This window comes from Fundulus heteroclitus, chromosome 16 (genome assembly GCF_011125445.2).
Source record: "Fundulus heteroclitus isolate FHET01 chromosome 16, MU-UCD_Fhet_4.1, whole genome shotgun sequence".
NCBI classification, from domain to species: Eukaryota; Metazoa; Chordata; class Actinopteri; order Cyprinodontiformes; family Fundulidae; genus Fundulus; species Fundulus heteroclitus.
In genome coordinates, this window is record NC_046376.1 from 16,490,731 (window position 1) to 16,510,226 (window position 19,496).

Here is a 19,496-nt window from a genome sequence, read left to right on the forward strand (position 1 = left end):
CATGGATGGAAAAGGATACATGGGTTTAATTTGATATACAAAGTGTCACAAGCATGCGATCATATCCTTTAGTCATTCCTTTGTAGAACCACCTTTCTGTAATATTACAGCTATAAGTCTTGTAAGGTATCTCTCCCCACTTTTGAAAATGTATTGTCTGATGTTTTTGTCCATTTTAAATCCAAAAAAAGGTTAGGCTCATTCACACTGGATGGAGAGCATCTGAGAAGTCTTAACACAGATTCCCAATTAAATTAAGGTTTGAACTTTGAATGGACTGTCCTAAAATGATGAATATGCTTTGATCCAATCGAAACTATTCTATTGTAGCTTTGGCGGTATGTTTAGGCTTATGGCCCTGCTGGAAGGTGAACCTCTGCAACAGTCTCAAATGTTCCTTTTTTTTCTTTGTATGTTTGTGGGCTTTTTAGAAGGGTTGCCCTTTATTTGACTACATCAATCTGTGGTGCTGATGTAGTAAAATCCTTTGTAAATTCCAAATAATTGAGATATCTACTGGGCTCCCATGGATCTTTGGATTTTGGTTGCGTTACTCATTACTGTTTAAAATGATTTTTCCTTGGTTTGTAGTTTCTTAGTGACTAGTTCAGCTTCCTTTGTGTTAAATATTCACCTTTCCTCAATCTGTTTGTTTGCTTTCTTCTATCCCCTGATTGGCTCACCTGCTTTCGGTGTCATTCTCCACTCTTCCCTCAGTATTAAAGCTCACTTATCATTGTTCTTGGTTGTTTCATTTGTTCTGTACTACTTTAGTTGGTTCTGTGTAATTCTGCCCTCAGTCATCATCCCTCTATGATTATGGGTTGTGTTTGGATTTATTCAGTTTATTTATAGCTCATGTATTGGATTTTTTGGGACTTGGGTTTTGTTTTCAAAAGTTTATGTTTGCATTATTAAACATTTTTATTCTTGCTTCACCTCTCCCTCCCTTTTACCTACATTTGGGTCCTCCACAGCCACCATCACTTTTGTGACAGCTCCTTGATCTTCTTTTTGGTCACTAATCTGATATTTCGTAGAACAAACTAGCATAACGTCACATGCATATGGTCTATATTTAATTAGTAACTTCTGAAGGTAACTGGTTGCACTGAACTTCACTCAGGGATAATAATCAAATGTGTGCACTACCTTGTGCTGATATTTCAGACAATCTTATAAATTAAAAATGGAAGTTTGTGGATTTAATGTGACAAAACGTAAAAAAGATCAAGAGGGGCCATGACGGTGGCGCAAGGATAGAACCTGTGACACCCAGTACTCAACCCAGCCGTCCCAGGTTTGAGTCCCAGTCCATGAACCTTTGCCATGTGTCTTCCCCCTCTCTCTCATTCTATTTCCTGTCAGCTTTCTGTCAAATAAAGGCTACCTTTGCCAAAAATACTTTTGCAAAGCATAGTACATCATTTACAAGGGTGTCTATGCAATCAATCCTAATTTTGCCATCGTTAAACTGGAACTGTTTAGACATAATAATTTCAAGATAATTAAAATATTCCTGGGTAATATTCTTGGCTTCGTGTTAAATCAAGAATAGAATTTAAAATTCTTCTTTTAACGTATAAACCCCTTAATAATCAAGCTCCATCATATATCAGAGCTCTGATTACCCCGTATGTTCCTAACAGAGCACTTCGCTCTCAGACTGCAGGTCTGCTGGTGGTTCCTAGAGTCTCTAAAAGTAGAATGGGAGGCAGATCCTTTAGCTATCAGGCTCCTCTCCTGTGGAACCAACTCCCAGTTTTGGTCCATGAGGCAGACACCCTGTCTACTTCTAAGACTAATCTTAAAACTTTTCTTTTTGACAAGGCTTATAGTTATAGTGGCTCATGTTACCCTGAGCTACCTCTATAGTTATGCTGCTATAGGCTTAGGCTACTGGAGAACATCAGGGTCTATTTTTCTCACTCTACTGAGTTCTTCTACTGTTCTCCAGTTTGGCATTGCCTGTCGTCATATCAGCTTTTAACTTTTTGCTCTCTCTTTTTTTCTTCATAATAGGTACACCTGGTCTAGCGTTCTGTTAGCTGTGACATCATCCAGGGAAGACAGATCAACCGCTACTACCATCTAATGTAGAACAGATTACTGGATCAATGTGTGCTTCTGTGCTTTTTGTCTCTCTTGTTGTGTCTCTGTTCTGTCTTCTCTAACCCCCAGTCGGTCGAGGCAGATGACCGTTCATACTGAGCCCGTTTCTGCTGGAGGTTTTTCCTTCCCGTTAATAGGGAGTTTTTCTTTCCACTGTCGCTTCATGCTTGCTCAGTATGAGGGATTGCTGCAAAGCCATGGACAATGCAGACGACTCTCCCTGTGGCTCTACGCTTCTCCAGGAGTGAATGCTGCTTGTCGGGACTTTGACGCAATCAACTGGTTCCCTTATATAGGAAATTTTTTTACCAATCTGTATAATATGATTGAATTTGATTTTGTAAAGTTCCTTGAGATGACATGTTTCATGAATTGGTGCTATACAAATAAAATATAATGTAGTTGAATTGGGGTGAAGACATTATCTAACTGGATTAATAATTAGTACAAATATGTGTTGTTTAAACTATATAAACTATATAAAGTAAACAAATGCATTTTTAGATCCCATATGGCTATATTTAAAATTATCCTATGAAGTTTCCAAATTAAAGAATAAAAACAGATCATAAATGATCACCAGGAAGTCTCCTACTGAGCCTTGTCCTCTAATATAGAGTCCCCAGTACCCCAGTAGAATATACTTCCCACACACATACAAAACAAACAAAAAAGATCTTAGACACAAAGTCTTTGACATTTTCATTTGTTTAAACCATCACAAAAACTCACTCAGAACACAGAACTGCTGTTGCATAGATGGTCACAATACACACCACCGTCACATTGTTTATTGTGAGTATCTGCCAAACCAGATCTGCTGAAAAAAAATCTAAACATGATAAAATAAACAACTGAGTAACCATGAGTGTGACTCAGAAACAAAGTGTTTTCATCTGTTTTGTGGTACAAAGGACTTTCATAATCCCGTACCTCAAAAATCTCTTCATCCAGGAGCCGTGTTCCAAAAACAATGACCCCATCGGTGCTGACCACAGCATTGTCCCCCCGAAGCAGATCCAGAGTTTGCACCTTCTGGCAGTCCAGGTAAAGGGTCACAGTCTTGTTGATCACGCTGTAGGCTATCCTGTGCCATCTGAAACAGCACCCAGAAAGAATTAACAAACAGTTTAGTCTTAGATGGGGAGTATACTGTTCTGTCTGTACCTAAAATAAGCATTATTCCAAGTTCTATCGCATAAGCATTTTGCTAAGCAAGCAGACAAAAAGACAGTTCTGCAAAGCTCAGGTCCAGCTAATCGAGTAAGCAGGGTAGAACAGAAACACAATCCTAGAAGGCTGTTAAGATTTATGTAAATATCACATGAAATCAAATTAACAACCAAGTTCTGTCAGATATAACAAAGAGGATGAGAACCCTAACCCTCATACTACCCACTTTCCATCCGCCATGTTGATCTTCCTGAAAATAGGATACATTTGTGGAATGGGCTGGCCGTGCTGGTCTTCATACACAAAGACAGGGGACCGGCCCACCTCGAGTCCGACCTGTTGCACCCCCTGGTCATCGTACACTGAAAAAAGGAAGAACTGGGAGCCCTTTTTAGCTCTTATGGTAGCCATCAGGGAGAAATTCTCAGGAAATCTGGAATCTGGAGGTGGAGGAGCAGAGAGGAGAGTTGTTAAGAAATGAAGAGCAGGGCACAGCAGGGGGCATACATTTCATCACATGCTGCCAGAGACCTGGGTTAGGATAATGATGAAAAATATTAACCATGAAAGGGCAGGGTGTAGAAGTGGGAATGTAGGTGGGGTTCTGTCACATGTATTATCCTTTACTGAGACAACAACCGCACACAAATTCTGCACATTTTAATGTTTTCAGACACCAAAAGAAATCATTTAGAATTCCATGGCTGTAGTGGATTAAGAGGATTTTCTGTATGTTGTCATGTAGAAAGAAAAAAAAAAAGTCTAGACACTACCAGGGAATAGCTGTTTAGTGGGAACGCTGAGCTGGATCTTTTTGATGTTGTAAGCCAGGTCTGTCTCCTCTGTGCCCCTCCTGCTGGTGCAGAAACCAGCCTCCAAGGAAACCCCCTCCATGTTCTCTGACAGCCCGAGCGCTCGCAAAACATCAACAGGATCAGCTGGGAATGGAAACGAAAAGAAAATGAACCATCTGTCCATGGCAATGGAGCAGACTGAGGAAGCATGGGGCTCTGTTATTTCATGCTCACAAACCGAGGCAAATTCAGCCTTTTCAAACACGTTAATGCACTTTAATAGGTTGTATCTTGCTTTCTGTTCGTCCCTCTATCTAACACTGCATGACAAAAACTGAAGAAAAAAAACCTAGATGGAAGGAAACTTGTCACACACAGCAGCAGGATTTCACTCTTGTGCATTTAAAACTCAAATTCTGCAAGTGTGACAACTCGCTTTTCTGTCTGGCTCAGTAAAATACTAGTTGTCACCGATCCTAGGAGTAGGATTTGGTGTGGCTGGTAGCTGGTGCCTTCCTGCTTCCTGTGAGTCGAAAAAAGACGAGCTCCTCTGAGGCGGCAGGTGGCCGGGCTTCTGTGGATGTTATTAGAGCATAGGGGGGTGGTACACAATCTAACCTGTAATCCTGCAGCAGTACACCTGACAGCTGACACCTGCACAGATCACACCGCAGTAGCAACCAATAACACATCTGGATTCCATTTAGAAGAGTCTGAAATTGTTATTTGAAGTTTTATATGCAACAAACAGACCAAGTAGGGCTTTTAAACAGTTTGAGCGTGATTCTCTCTCTCTCGCTCTCTCTCTGTATATATATATATATATATATATATATATATATATATATATATATATGCATAGATAGATAGATAGATAGATAGATAGATAGATAGATAGATAGATAGATATACTTTTCATTAGACCTGCTGAATAATAATTAACAACTATGCATTTTTTGCAAGCTTGACAACAAGTGTATAGCAACAGTTTAGATCTTTATTTCTGAGGTGTGGATTATCAAATAATGTTTATTGCAGCAACTGTTGCCCCTGTAGATAAGGGCTTCCTCCAAGACGACAGTGCCCCTCCTTCCAATGAGCCTGTGCTTTATTTGCAATCCGCTGCTCATGTTATTAGATGTCTGCTGATAAAGTGCTGCCGTGAGCATTAGCCAGGATCAGAGCTTTGTGTGCAGCCAGTCTCCCACCAGCTGCTACAGAGAGCTGCTCAGCACTTTGCATTCCAAGCATCTGAAATGAGGATCCTAAACCCAAATTGCCTCCTGAAACTCTTGCTGCACAGAGTTTGCCTTTTATTCTGCTCGTTAATTAAACATGTGGGGAGAGTTTACTATTGCCCAGACACCACTTGGAGAAAAACACAGCATTACATTTTATGGCTTTATTTATTTGCAAAGCAGACTCTGTCTTTCTTTCTTTTCCCCACACTTTTTTTTTTACCAGCTCAACTGCCCTCAGATAAGAGACTTTGGGTAGATTTGGCTATAAATTATAACTCTGTTTCAACAATAGAAAACATGTGGTACAGATATGTGCCCCCATCAGATCTTAAATTGAAATACAAAAATAATTTAAAATCTGATGGGGAACATTTTGGACATGTTGAATCATAAGCCATTCAAATCTCTATAAAAACTGCATAAAATGGCAAAAAGTAAAAATAACACAGTTTGCAATGTGTTTGAGCAACCAAGTGCACAATAATCCACCCAGGTAACATAATTTCTAAGTAACCTTATAGTCTATACATATCTACATCATGCCATTGTGCACAATCAACCTGTGTAGCATCTTCTCCAGCAAACTTGAATCAAAATCTAGAGGTTGCAGTGTGATACACAGCAGAATTTTTCTGTTTATATAATATGTTTCTGCCAGCAGTCAGCATTTTGGTGGCACTGGCAAATTTATTGACAATGAATGAAATATATTGTGTGGAGTACTGTTTGCAGCCATGCAGCAGAACTGTGATGGGCCAAAAAAAAACTGCTAGTACAGCAGAAAAAGAGACAGCTTGGACTTTCAGAAATTTCCTTTTGCTGTCACCTACCAGGGGTAAAGTGCTAATTCAGCAGTGATTAAATATTGTATGTACCTATAAATATACAGGCAAGTTGGAAGAATGCTGATACTATACTACCAAATGGACCAATCATTTTAATTGCAGTTATAAAGTAAGTTATGCCCAACAAACCAAGAGCAGCTGGAGTTTGTTTGAATTAATGGAAGAGAAAGTTAATTGTTGTCCATACATACTTAAATAGATGAGCGTTGCAAATACAAAAAAAAACTGATAATATCAAATTTATTACTTTGGGATTTTGAGTTTATGTTTTGCTAAATCGTCGTAACTTCCAAACTGTTTATTTAAGCAAGTCATAAAGAAAAATAGACTTGTAATTCAATGATCTCTACATGAAAAATGGTGTACACTCATATTTATTCCCGCTGTGTCAACGCTTTTCACTTTTCGCTGAAGGTTAGATACACATCATCTGTGGTCATCAAGTTTAAAGTCTTGCCACAACTTCTCTGTTGCATTTAGGTTTGGACATTGAGTGGGCCATTCTAAAATGTGAATATGCTGATCAAAACCTCTGAATTGTAGCTTTGGCGGTATGAAAGGTGAACCTCCAGCCCAGCCTCAATTTTTTGCAGCCCTCAAAAACAGGTCCTCTTCCAAGTGTGCCCTATAACTTTGTCCATTCACTCCAGAATCCATCTTGTACCACTCCGGCTTCAATCGTTTGTGTCCGAACCAAAAACGGTTTAGACCAATCTCGTTGCAGTATTGGGATTTGAGGCAGGACGTATCGGTACGACAAAAGAAAAAGCTGACGAGCCCACAGCTGAACCAACATAAACATGGCGGCACTGGAGGACGAATGAGTAGTTGCTGCTATCACATCTGATTGTAAGAATCCAGGATTTCTTCTTTGTAAGAAAACTGCAAAAAGTACCTTGACTAGCTTACCTTCATGTGAGCTGCTGCTCACGTTTGAATTTGATACCATGGCTGGCTAAAACCAACCTTTGGTAAGCGGGCACTAGGTATCACTTCACCTAATCAGCTTAGAGAGTTCTGCTCCTCTCCCCAAATGGATTTGATAGGAGCAGTCCCAGATTGAAAGTGTAAAGAATGTTGAGTACTACACATTGTCAATCTGGCTGACCAGGTTAGGGTTGAACGACACTGTGAAATGTTCAGTATTTTGTGTTTGTCTGTAGTGCTGCTTGAGCTTCATGATGCTGTTTGTTTGCTGATGTTCTCTAACAAACCTCTGAGGCCCTTACAGAACATCTGTATTTATACTGAGAATAAATTCTACCCAGTTAACGCTCTATTTACTAATAAAATTACTTCTGAATGCAATTGGTTGCACTAGGGTTTTCTTTGGGGAATGGGAGCTAATGAGGCTGAATACAAATCCTTGTCACAGTTTTTTCAAACATTATTGTACAAGCCTTTGAAAATTCAATTCAATTTTATTTATATAGCACCAATGCACAACATATCCATTTCAAGGCACTTAAAGTCAATTCAATCATACAGCAGTGGTTAAAACACTTTCTATCTGAAGAAACTCAAGAGATTACATTGGGTCATTGCCTTTCAGCATTCAATCCTCCTGGATGAATATGTAATGACAGTACAACGTTGCCTGCATTGTGTTGATGACTTTGCAGCAATCCCTCATACCGATCATGCATGTAGCAACAGTGAAGAGGAAAACTGCCCTTTAACAGGAAGAAGCCTCCAGCAGAACCAGGCTCAGTGTGAACAACCATCTGCCAGGACCAACTGGGGGTTAGAGAAGACAGAGCAGAGACACAAAAAGAGCACAGGAGCACTGATCCAGGAATAATTTCTATGTTGGAAAGGGTAATAGGCGACTGGCTCTATAGGTGGCTGTGTCTAGGGAAAAAACACAGCCAATCAGATAGGTTCTATGACAGTTTTCTTGCCAAGAAGATGAAAAAGAGCAAATGCAGTTATTTGCAGTAAAAGCTCAGCAAATAGCATCAGTGTGTCTAGGAGAAAAACACAGTTAGACTGACAGAAAGGGCCAGCTGTATCATTTATATTATGAAGTAATTGGCAGAAGTAGCACAGCTGATCTGTCCCCGATAGGCCTATGGGGGGCAGATCATAGGCCAATTTAATGCCATCCAGATTAATAAGCTTATTTGGACTCTGGTCCAAAGATGACAACTTCTGTCTTGTCTGACTTTAAAAGCAGAAAATGTAATTCTATCTAAAATGGGGGGTGGGGCGTGGCAGTTATCAAAGGAAATACTTTGTAAAATAATTTGGTTGGAATTGGGTATAACATATAAATTGAAGGATTAGATGAAACTAATGTTTTAGATAACTCAGAAAGCTCAACTGGATCAAAACAGTCCAAGCACAGATCGGGTTCTAAAGATACCTACAATGTTGTCTCACTCACTGAGGGCAAAATAATAGTGTTTGGGAGGATGCCAATGATTTCAATTTTAATGCAGTCAATTTTATTTATAAAGAATCGCATAAAGTTATTACTGCGGAAAGTTGAGGGAATGGATGGAATAACTGTGACTGTGTAAGTTTGGTAATTGTTCTAAGAAAAAACCTAGGAATATTCCTAGGGTCTTTTTATACAACAATAGACTGAAATAAATGTATAATTTTCCTTTCACTTTACATTGTGCTATATTTTATGCTATCTTATCATATATAATCAAAACAAAATACATAGAGCCACATGTTATAAAATTCAAGGAGTATGAATACTTTTGCAAGACACTGTATTAAATTGTTTTTGCTTCAAACATGGAAGTTTATTATGATAACTAATCATCTGTATTGCTGTGAAAGCACCTTAAAGCCCCAGTGTATAAAATGTTCATACTGGCACACCATCTAGTGATGTGCTAAAAGAATTACAAACGACCTCCCTGTTAAGTGCCTAATAACTATTACAGAAGCCATGGAATGTCATAAATGTGACAATATAAACATGTCCTCAATATATCTGGTATCAAGCTACTGCTAATTGCTAATAGCTTCGGTGATCGTGTGAAATGGTTTTTGGCACTGTTGCCAAGTCCACTTTTTTTTTTCTAAAGTCGCTTTGTAAATTCCGTGAGGTGTGGTTTTTGGGCTTGTTTCTGCCGTCACTTATTTGCATAAGTGACTATAAAAACCAGTAAAGAGATCCACTTCTGCTGTTGCACGTACAGACAGTAAACGGTACGTTGATATCACTTCGCCCACATACTCCCTGAGAGGGAGAGAGAGATGAACAAACAAGCCGTCTCTACCGAGAGGACAGAATAGACTTCACTGTTATATTGAATTAACTTATCTGTCCAGCAGAAAGCGCGCAACTTCCACATCCATTTTAAATCCCCGCTCCCTCAAGAATTATCTCCAGCTGGTAATAATAGCCGATATAGACTCTTGTTTTCTCATGGTTATTACTTCTTTTTCTTTTCTTGGTTAGTTTATCTTCCCTCTCGCTGGGCAAAGATGGTCCTCCATTTGAACAGAAAACGACATGATCTACGGTCGTCTTTGCTTGTTTATACTCCTCCTCCACCGACAGCACGTCTTCATATAGGAGACAGACAAGGAAAACACGTATGGCTGACAAGTTTGAAATAGTGACGCAACACGGTGCCTCCCAGTGGGTTCACGGACACCTATGTATTTATAAACTGCAAATTCTAAGTCATGAGAACACTTTCGTTATTATTATTATTATGTTATTAGACTTTGCCAGAATGTATTTATATAAGCATTATTTGATTTTTGCTAATTAAAAGCCAAATTTGTTACACACTGTCCCTTTAAATATACTGTGTCCACTACATTATGATGATAGTTAATATATTTATTATAATCTCAGAGTTGCTCTATAATATATGCCATTTTAGCTAAGCTAAAAGTTAGCTTTTCCTTTGCTCCAAAGTCTGAATCCAACAGACACATAATTGACAGAGAGGAAGAAAGGTCACAAGGCAATATTTGGAACATTGCTGCGTAATGGTGGCCCTAAACAGAAGCAGCATGAGGTTAATTACACAGAATTTACGAGAATTTGGGCACCCATCTGTAGCAGCATCAAAAATTACTTTAATCCAAGCTAACAGAATTATCTATTAGAACCATCCAGTGATGATATTACAGTGCAACTGCTGTATCATTTAAGCTTTAAATAATACAGAGTGACTGATGTCTGTGAGTAGGTTTGAGGTTAAGGGTAATAAAAGACAGCAGACACAGCAGCAAAAAAAAGCAGCAGACAGTGCTTGTTTTAGATAGTCACAGGGACTACTTTGACTAGCATCTGTAATTAGATGAGCATGGAATTGGTCAAATCCAACACACCAATGTGGAAAAAGACTTAATGAGGGTTTAGGTGATGCAGAGGACATGGAAACCAAATCTCCTCCAACCTGAGGAGAAATTGAGAAGTCACTAAGCTGTTGGTGCAATGTGAAAAGCTTATTAAAGACTTTTTACCCTTGTAAAATACTATAGCCTATCCCATGCAAGTATCAACAAGAAAGGTCCACAGCAATGCAAGGCTGCCTTTTAAAGTTTTGGTAGATGCAGCTATCAGTGAAATAATTTAATTATTTTTCCTGTTCTTAGGATCTATTAAGTCACTGTGAATTATAAAAATTCTAGCAGCTTCTTTACCTTTCCTGCAGCACTGACTGTCTGAACAAGTTTCACTTGCATCTCATTATTCTTTGTTGCAATGTCCTTACCGCTCGTTTTAAAATGTATTACTTTGGAGAAAGTTGGGAATGTTGAATAGGGATAAGAGAGATCCAAATCTTCAAAAATACAGGAATTCTACTGATAAGCCAGCTGTGCATGAAGCCATGGCAGTACGTAATTTAAATTTCACAAGATCTCCAAGGATCGGGGCGCTTTTCCAACTACATCAAATGTCGAAGTACTTAGGAAAGGGCTAAAATATCCAGCATGTTCATTGATGTCTAGTAAAACAGTCAGATATTAATATGCAGTGAGAAGAATATTGTGAGGATGCAGAAAATGCTCAACTAAAGCCAAAATAAATGTGGAGATTATTACTTTCCCTTGGCAATCTTTTTCCTCACGTTGTCTTTTTATATCTAGAAGAGAACCACAACTGACAAGAAACATTGACGGGCAAGCCTTATTAGACACTGCATTTTTGAGCACTCCATCTTAGATTGAGATGTTCTTGAGCCCCGTCCCCAATAACTGATACTAAACAGTCTCTATGTGTACTGTATAGCTTCTGGCTCTTTCCCATTCTCTGTCTGCCCTGCAGCAACACAACACAACACAACACAACTCAGCAGCATTTCAGTTACTCATGGACATAATGTGTTGCTTGTGATTCTAAAGCAAAAGTCTCTGAAGACATTCTTTATGACTCACACCACCTACACTCCAGGCCCTGCCTGAGAAGACCCCTCTCACACAGAGACAGTACTACACTGTCAAAAGCGATTCCATCTGGGAACTGGGGAGGGATTTTAACAAAAATGAAGCCAAAGGGAAATCTGTGCACTTATATATTCCCATCGTATCTTAGGCCACACCCTGGAATGAGAGGAGGGGAAAGAACTGACATTTACACTTTAAATTACTTGAGATGCGAAGATATCTTAGATTTGCTATAAAAAATGCATGCTTGGATCAAGAAGACATAAACATCTGCTCAGAGAAATGAAACTCTGTAAAAAGCACAGCAGAAAGAGAATTTATTCAAAGGCGGTTCAAGGGCATCAAGCTCTAAAAGATGGTGATTAATAATGAAAAATTGATGAAAGATCTAGTGCAAGTGGTTGAATAAATCCAGACACATTTTCTCTCAGGCACTGGGAAGAGATAATTTAATTAGAAGAGGATGTGACCCTTTGTCTGGGTCACATCTGTGTGCAGACAAGAACACTGCCAGTTATGAGGAAGTAATGCTTGTAACATGGGTTAAACACAAATAAGATCGACAAACTGAGCTCATGATCTGCATTTACTGTTTATATCTAGCTCAGTTAACAGATTTGCAGGAGGCAAAATAACATTCTTGGCATTTTATCTTTGTGAAACCCCTTTCTGAATCCCTGTACTGTTTTGTACAATAAACTGAGGACTCATTTAACAAATGTCAACTGTAAATATGAAAAATATAAAGTTAATCCATATTCTTCTGTTTTGAATGTTGTGCATTTGAATGAGGTGACACATCGCAACTAAAATGCCATTAAATGCCCCATAAATATCAGTATTTACGTGGTAGAAGAATAAACAGTCATGAACAAAATAATAGTAGACCACCCTTGTTTTCTTCAATTTATTGTTCATTTTAATATGTGGCACAACTAAAGGTACATTTTATTTTGGTTAAAAATAATGATAACAACAAAGATACCTCATAAGAGTATAATCTAAGAGCTGATATCTAGCCATTTCCATGGTTTTCTTGATAATATACAAAATCAATTAAGTACTTGTGGCATTAAACAACCAAAAACAGTGGTTTTTGGCAGTCCGTGTTCTCTTTTCTGTCGATCTTAGTCACATGATTGTTACTGATGACTGCAGCCAAGAAATTAAAGAAAAAAAGGACGGTCCAATATTTTTCCCAGTCTATCTATCTATCTAACTATCTGTCTATCTATCTATCTATCTATCTATCTATCTATCTATCTATCTATCTATCTATATATATATATATATATATATATATATATATATATATATATATATATATATAGAGAGAGAGAGAGAGAGAGAGAGAGAGAGAGAGAGAGCTTGATATATATATATATATATATATATATATATATATATATATATATATATATATATATATATAGATAGATAGATATAGATAGATAGATATAGATATTATTATTCCTTTTTTTTTACCAGTAGTACTAGTATTACTTTATTTGCCCATTGAGGTTCAAAATCTCCTTTAGAAGGGTGGCCAGGACAAATACAACACTATACTCTGTTACACATGAGCTCTTGTAATCAATGATCAACAAAAAAACAAAGAAAAAGAAAAAAATCTAATAACATGTTCAACGGTGTAGTAAAATGACTCCTGTATAAAAACATTAGCATTTAGAGCTTTGACTATTTCAAATGTTTGGGCTTTGTTTAAACTCTGAGGAATGAGTCCCTTGAAATGTTGCTCTTGCATAAGGGAAAACATACATGAATGCTTACAATTAGAGCCATAAAGATCATGTATCAAAATAATGTGCCTTTCTTAGAGTGCTCTACTGAATGTGGGTCAAATGTGGGTCATGTGGGACTGGTGTGTACTGCTGTTGGAGCTACCAGCTCCAGACCCACATCAGTTACTCTTTTGGTGTTGATGCAGGAAGATTTGGGAGGAATCTGGTTTCATGATTCCTGCCAGTTCACATCATCACCACATTCTTGAATCTCCACAGTTTTCCATGGTCCTGTTTTTTTCACCACATGATGAGTCAACTTGCCAATAGTTACTTGGCCCACAGAGAAAACACCTGCCCCTCAAGGCCCTGAGTTCAACAGCCGCTACTCAGAAAAATACAGATTTAAACTTCTGGACATTTGCGGACTTTCTTGAACCAGTGTACATCTTTCTGCATACTTTTTTTTTTAGCATGCTTAATGTTAGAAATGCCTCACAAGAGTTCATACTGCTCTAAAAAGCTTAAAAGGGATCCACTATCACTAACAGGAAATCTAACATAAATAATAAATAAGTGATTACCCAGAGTTTAATACAAAACAGATGAAAGATCCTAAGTCATATTTAATTTCTTTATAATATCATTCTACCCTTCCACAGAGCCTGACTTTTTTTAAGCCATTTCAAGCAATAAAGAGCGATATTTATTTGTTGGTAATGTTACTGCTTTGGCCAGGCAATTACAGGACCACATTGAAACACACAGGACAAAAACACAAACAAAAACATGTAATTTAGGGCGTTTTAGAGGAACCAATTATTAACCTAACATTTGGGATGTGCAATATCAGGAAAGCTTGCAATAATATTGGTTAGTGTCACAATAAAGACATAATTTGTGATGACAAAAAACCCAAATATAGGGTATTAATGTTTTATGTTTTGAATTTATACCAACATAGGTATTTGTCTATCCAGATGCTGGAATAGGGGGAAAGAAATCCCTATTTCTATCTTAAAAATCTTATGCTGCGCCAAAGAAATTGTTTCACCAAATATATTACTGCCACAGAGAGCCTGGTACTTATAATAATAACAATAACAGTTAGCCTTTCATCCAGTCTAAGCAGTTATTTCTGATATGTATATTAACAAAGTGGAATTGTGATAATAATACATTTGTATTACAATATGTAGCCCTAACTAAAATATATATCTTTAGACTGTGGGATACTGGGAGAAAATCCATGCATGCACAGGGAGGAAACTAAGGAGGGAGGAAACTACACCCAGAAAAAAAATACCAGCGAGATTTAACAACTCTGTCATTCACTGTTGGTTTGTTATTGTTGTCACGGTTATCTATTTATTTATTTATTCATTAATACAGTGTGTTGTGAAGGAGCAGTGGGTCGCAAAAGTACCTCATAACAAGAAGGTCTTGGACTCAAATCCCAGTTCGGCCAAGAAGCCTGCCTGCTTTTAAGTATAATTTCTGAGCATTTCCTGAGGAAAATACTGTTGTTTGTTAAACTCTGACCTGTGAATCATTCATGGGTAAAAAAAAAAAAAAAAACACACCCCTAAACCCAAGGGATAATACACATTACAGAAACATGCTTAAACATGGTCTTTAGTCATTCTGTCACCAGTAGTTTGTTAGTTATTTTTGCTCAGTTACTTAGAAATACCAAACACCAATTTAAAGGAAGGATGTTTCAGAACCAGCAACATGATTTTCAAAGAGCTGAACATTTTTAAAAGGACATAGATGAACAACTGAAAGAAGAGAACTTGGATTGTGACTTGTAAAGCCAAAGGCTTTTAACCATTCTTAACCTTGCAAATCAATATGACTGTCTTGTGCATAAATGGTAATAGCTGCAGAATTAAACTAGATTTGTCTTTTAGACGTGGCTAGCTATGGTACCTCACAGCAAGAACGTTTTGTATTTCCTTAAATCAGTGACAGATAAACCAAAAAGCTTCTGTAGAAAAAAAACACATCTGCCACCTTAAATCATACAACTGGGTTTTCTGCAACAAAACCGGTTGCTACGATTCTGTATTGTTCATAGCTGTTAGTTATTTAGATTAGCAATTCTCAGTGATACTGACTTATAGCAGGAACAACGTCAGGTTTGATTTCATGCTCAGATCCGAGTTCTGACTTCTGCGTTAAATAGTATTATTTCACAATGGCAAGACTTTCAGTTTTGTTTATAAGCTTTTTTGTCTTCTCCTCATTAGCTTTCCTACAATAGGCCAACATGATTAGGCAGAAATACTAGACTGAAAATGAGCGTAAAATCGGCCAGAGAAAAATAACAACTTTCAATGTTTTTTAAATAGCCTGGCAAATGATAAATCCGATTAGAAATGTTTACAATAATGTCTGGCTCCATGGAAGAAAGATATATGATACAGATCCCGTTATCGTTGTCATAATTTTTGCTCACGGTTTTGAAAGAAGTGTTACTAATTTGACAGTGATGTGCTCTGGGTTCATGAACTTGGATGAAAACTACCGATGACATGAAGGGACACTGCAAAGAAGAGAGATCCTCTGATGTCTGCTCATTGCAATTCCACAGGAAGCATCTCCAACTAGTCCCACTGAAAGCTGCTTGGAGCTTTCAGTGATCAGAAGCTCAGAGTCGCAGAACCCTGAAGGGAAGGAAATTTCTGGAAGCCAGATGTGCACGGAATACTATAGATTGCAGTCCGGCGCCACAACGTGTTTAAGCATCACTTCCACATATTAAAGACTTGGGAGGGTTCCAAATAGTTTGGCTCATCAAAAAGTGAGAAGCAGTTTGATGTGATTCTTGCGGAATCAGCAACAAGGCACAGAGTTCAGCATATCTGACATATTGCGATGTTAAATGTTTCCAGTGGAATAACGTAGTCACACAACGAGGCACTATTTGTTTTCATTTGCCATTACTTTGCTCTTGGATCAAAGAAAAAACAGTATCTCTGAATCCTTTTGGGAACTGGATGCAATATTGCCAAGAAGACAGGATCAAACAGGACACCGTGGGGGGGGCTTGTATGCACTGTTTCTCCTTGTTAGCAAAGGACAAGACAGGCATAAGTAGTAGGAGAAGGGAATCATAAACAAGGAGATAAGGCATAGCAAAAAAAACCAGAAAAATTCTCCCTATCCCAAGACTTTGAATGGAACAGGGGGGGGAAAAAACCTAGCACAAATGTGCAGAAGCAAAAGAGCAGAGGATTATGAAGTGAACTATGCACGTGTGCAAGAATGTCTCACTTCCTGTCTGTAAACATGACAACAAAGTCCTCTCTCATCTGTCTTAAATGCACACAGAAGGAATATGGGTAAGTGCTCTCCCACTGTAACACACACATGTCGATGCCGAACATTCAAAGACACAAGCGTATTATCAACTGCAAGCACAAAAGTAAGGCCCCAATATCAGCACAGCCACATGTGCTGTGCTGTGCGCTTTGAAATCATCCCGGTCTCTGAGCGCACCAAACACTCATTAGCTGTGGACACAGCAGCCACTGTGCCACTCGAATGTGATTAGGTCAGCTGGCTCGCTCCTTTCTTTCCATCACTTCATTTCAGCCAAAAACAACAAATGCCTCCAGCCATAACCCTCTTTCGGTGATAACCACTCCTGCTGTTGCTCCATCGGGGGTCTCCTAACAGCAGCACCTGTAACGGAAGTGGTCTGCACCTGTTAAAAGCAAACAGCAGCAGCCATATAGGAGCGACGAACAGCAGCGAGCCAAAAGACTTATTATGAGCACCAACTGGTGAACTTGTTTAAAAGGACACGGTGATGGAGGAAGCCACAGCTTTGTTTCCTTGCAGGTGCATGTCAGGAAGATTCAACTCAATCTGCCTTTACACGCAATGAAACTAGACGTGCAGGACATGACTTGAGGTATAGCTGCATAAAACACGCCAACCACTTCAGTTTGTCAGAATAATTAGGACTATGGCAGTTAAGTGTTAATGCTAAACGCTTGAAGTTAAGACCTTTGCAAAGAGGGGGGATACATTAAACAGATCCATGCCAGGAATGTTAATCTACTCCGTTCCTTTTAGTGTTCAGCCATTCACCTCCTTCTCAGACCGACGTTAAACCTTTTCACGGTAAACCGACGTCGGTCACAGGCAAACTCGAACATGACATCACAGCCTGCAGCAGTCCAAGACGCAGAAACCTGACCCGACGCGCAAAAGGGCTCATTCTAATTCAAAGCCTTAGAAACCATACATTAATATGCAAATGTCGCAACACAATCTCGTTTAATCACAATATGCTCGTTGACCCGAGAATTTTGAGGGGAATTACTTATTTGCGCTGTTCCAGGAAACTTTGAGGGAAATCTGAGACAAACACAAATTCAGCAGCAGCCTAAATCAAATCTGCAGAACAAGCTGCAGCCTCCCAAAATGTTTGCACAGCCTCAAACTATTAAAATAAGCTTTGCATATCAGCCAAAAAAAAAGTGCAGCAGAGAAGAAAAAAGTGACGCCTATGCTGTTGGGCTAAAACCTAGTGTTGCTTCGGGGCAAAGTGAAGCAAAGAGATGCCTGGGAAAAGTCAGGGAAACTTGGATAACTTAGAGAGACGGTGCTTTATTCAAGACAGCTACTGAACTTTTTCTATGACATTATTAAATCTGAATGAGGTTCTTTGTTACGCCTCGATTTGTGGTTACTTTACCCGTTTGAGCCGTTGTTAGATGAAGTAGGATAAAAATAAATAGCGTTGTTCTTCTGCGCGCCCTGCTCCTTATGAAGTGGTCCATCCTTTTTCAGCGAGGACCCCCGTCTGCCTCCGCGCCCAGAACTTTGTGGGCTGCTGCAGAACTTCTGTCTGTTAGAAACTAGGCAGCCATGCGTGGAGGGAGAAAAAAAAAGGCGTTCGGTATTTCCACTTCCTTGATTGTTGGGGAAGATTTGTTGTGATGGGTTTTCTCAGCTTCCCTGTGACCCTCTCATTCAATCTCTCCCTCTCATCATTGCTCCCACCTTCCGCTCTCCACCTCTTCCCTCCCACAGGGCGCACAGATGAGCGGTGCGCCGAGAACCCCCCCCCCCCCCCCCCCCCCCCACCACCACCGTTTAAAGGCTTATCAGTCGCACTCATTTGTTACGTGTCACATATTGTGGCCCTGCCATCAGGGTTGCACATAAATAATTTAGGATATTGTCGAAACTGTTTTGTGTGTTTGTTTTTACTTTGGCAATAACATTAAAAATTCTGCAGTCAGGCCAGCTGCCAGATCCAAAACGAAAGTCAAGCCAGCCCTCGCTTGGTTTTTCGTAGGCCATGCAAACACCATGCATTACGGTAGTAAGGCATGAAATTGACCGCAGTTTAAAAAGGGCTGCGCATTTGGTGCCATGGTTGCCTTACAACAACAAGGTCTTGGTTCGAACCCCAGCATGGGGTCGGATGTCTCCCTGCATGTTCTCCCTGTGCGTGCATGGGTTCTCTCCGGGTACTCCAGCTTTCTAGCAAAGCCAAAAGCAAAACTATTAGGTTAGTCTCTCAAAATTGCCCTTAGGTGTGAGCGTCTGTGTGCGTGGTCTTTACTGCCCTGTGATGGAGACCTGGCGACCTGTCCAGGCTGAACCCCACCTCTTACCCAATGACACCATGGAGATAAGCACCAACCCACGACTTTGCACGGACAAGCAGGCATTGACATTGGATGGATGGAATTCATTGAAATTTTAAAAATGTGTAGACTTACACTAAACATTAAACATGTAAAAAGCATTAGGTGAGTCCAATAAAAGAAAACTATCATTTTAAACTGAGAAATTAAGCTGGCGCCCTGCGATAGACTGGCGACCTGTCCAGGGAGTACCCCGCCTCTCGCCCATTGACAGCTGGAGATAGGCACCAGCATCCCTCGTGACCCCACACGGGATAGATGTGTTAGAAAATGGATGGATGGATGAAAATTAAGCTGGCAGTTCAGAGTTCAAAGTGATATGTGGAAATCCCCAAGAGGAGTGTGTTCATGTACAACATGCATAAAACAACTTGAAAATAGCAACTTTAATCCAAACTGCCAGATTTCCAGTCAGATTTAGATTAGACCTCCACAAGACTTTTTGCCCACCCATTATTGTTCTACATGTGCACAGATTTAGAACTATAAAAGTGTGTATCATAGAGGAATCACAGCAGCCTTGACAAGGTCGTGAAGACAGGAACAATCC

At 39.3% G+C, this 19,496-nt stretch overlaps 1 protein-coding gene across 1 annotated transcript in view; it reads right to left on the reverse strand.

The window, feature by feature from the left end:
* col5a3a (collagen, type V, alpha 3a) overlaps positions 1-18,285 on the reverse strand; it is a 72,439-nt gene extending 54,154 nt beyond the window's left edge. Inside the window, exons 1-4 of the mRNA XM_036148333.1 lie at positions 17,986-18,285; positions 4,059-4,223; positions 3,512-3,725; positions 3,046-3,208 (exon numbers count right to left, since the gene is read on the reverse strand). Coding sequence (XP_036004226.1) covers positions 3,046-3,208; positions 3,512-3,725; positions 4,059-4,223; positions 17,986-18,070 — 627 coding nt within the window. The 5' untranslated portion in view covers positions 18,071-18,285. The remainder of the gene's footprint in view (positions 1-3,045; positions 3,209-3,511; positions 3,726-4,058; positions 4,224-17,985) is intronic.
* Between the last annotated feature and the right edge of the window lie 1,211 nt (positions 18,286-19,496).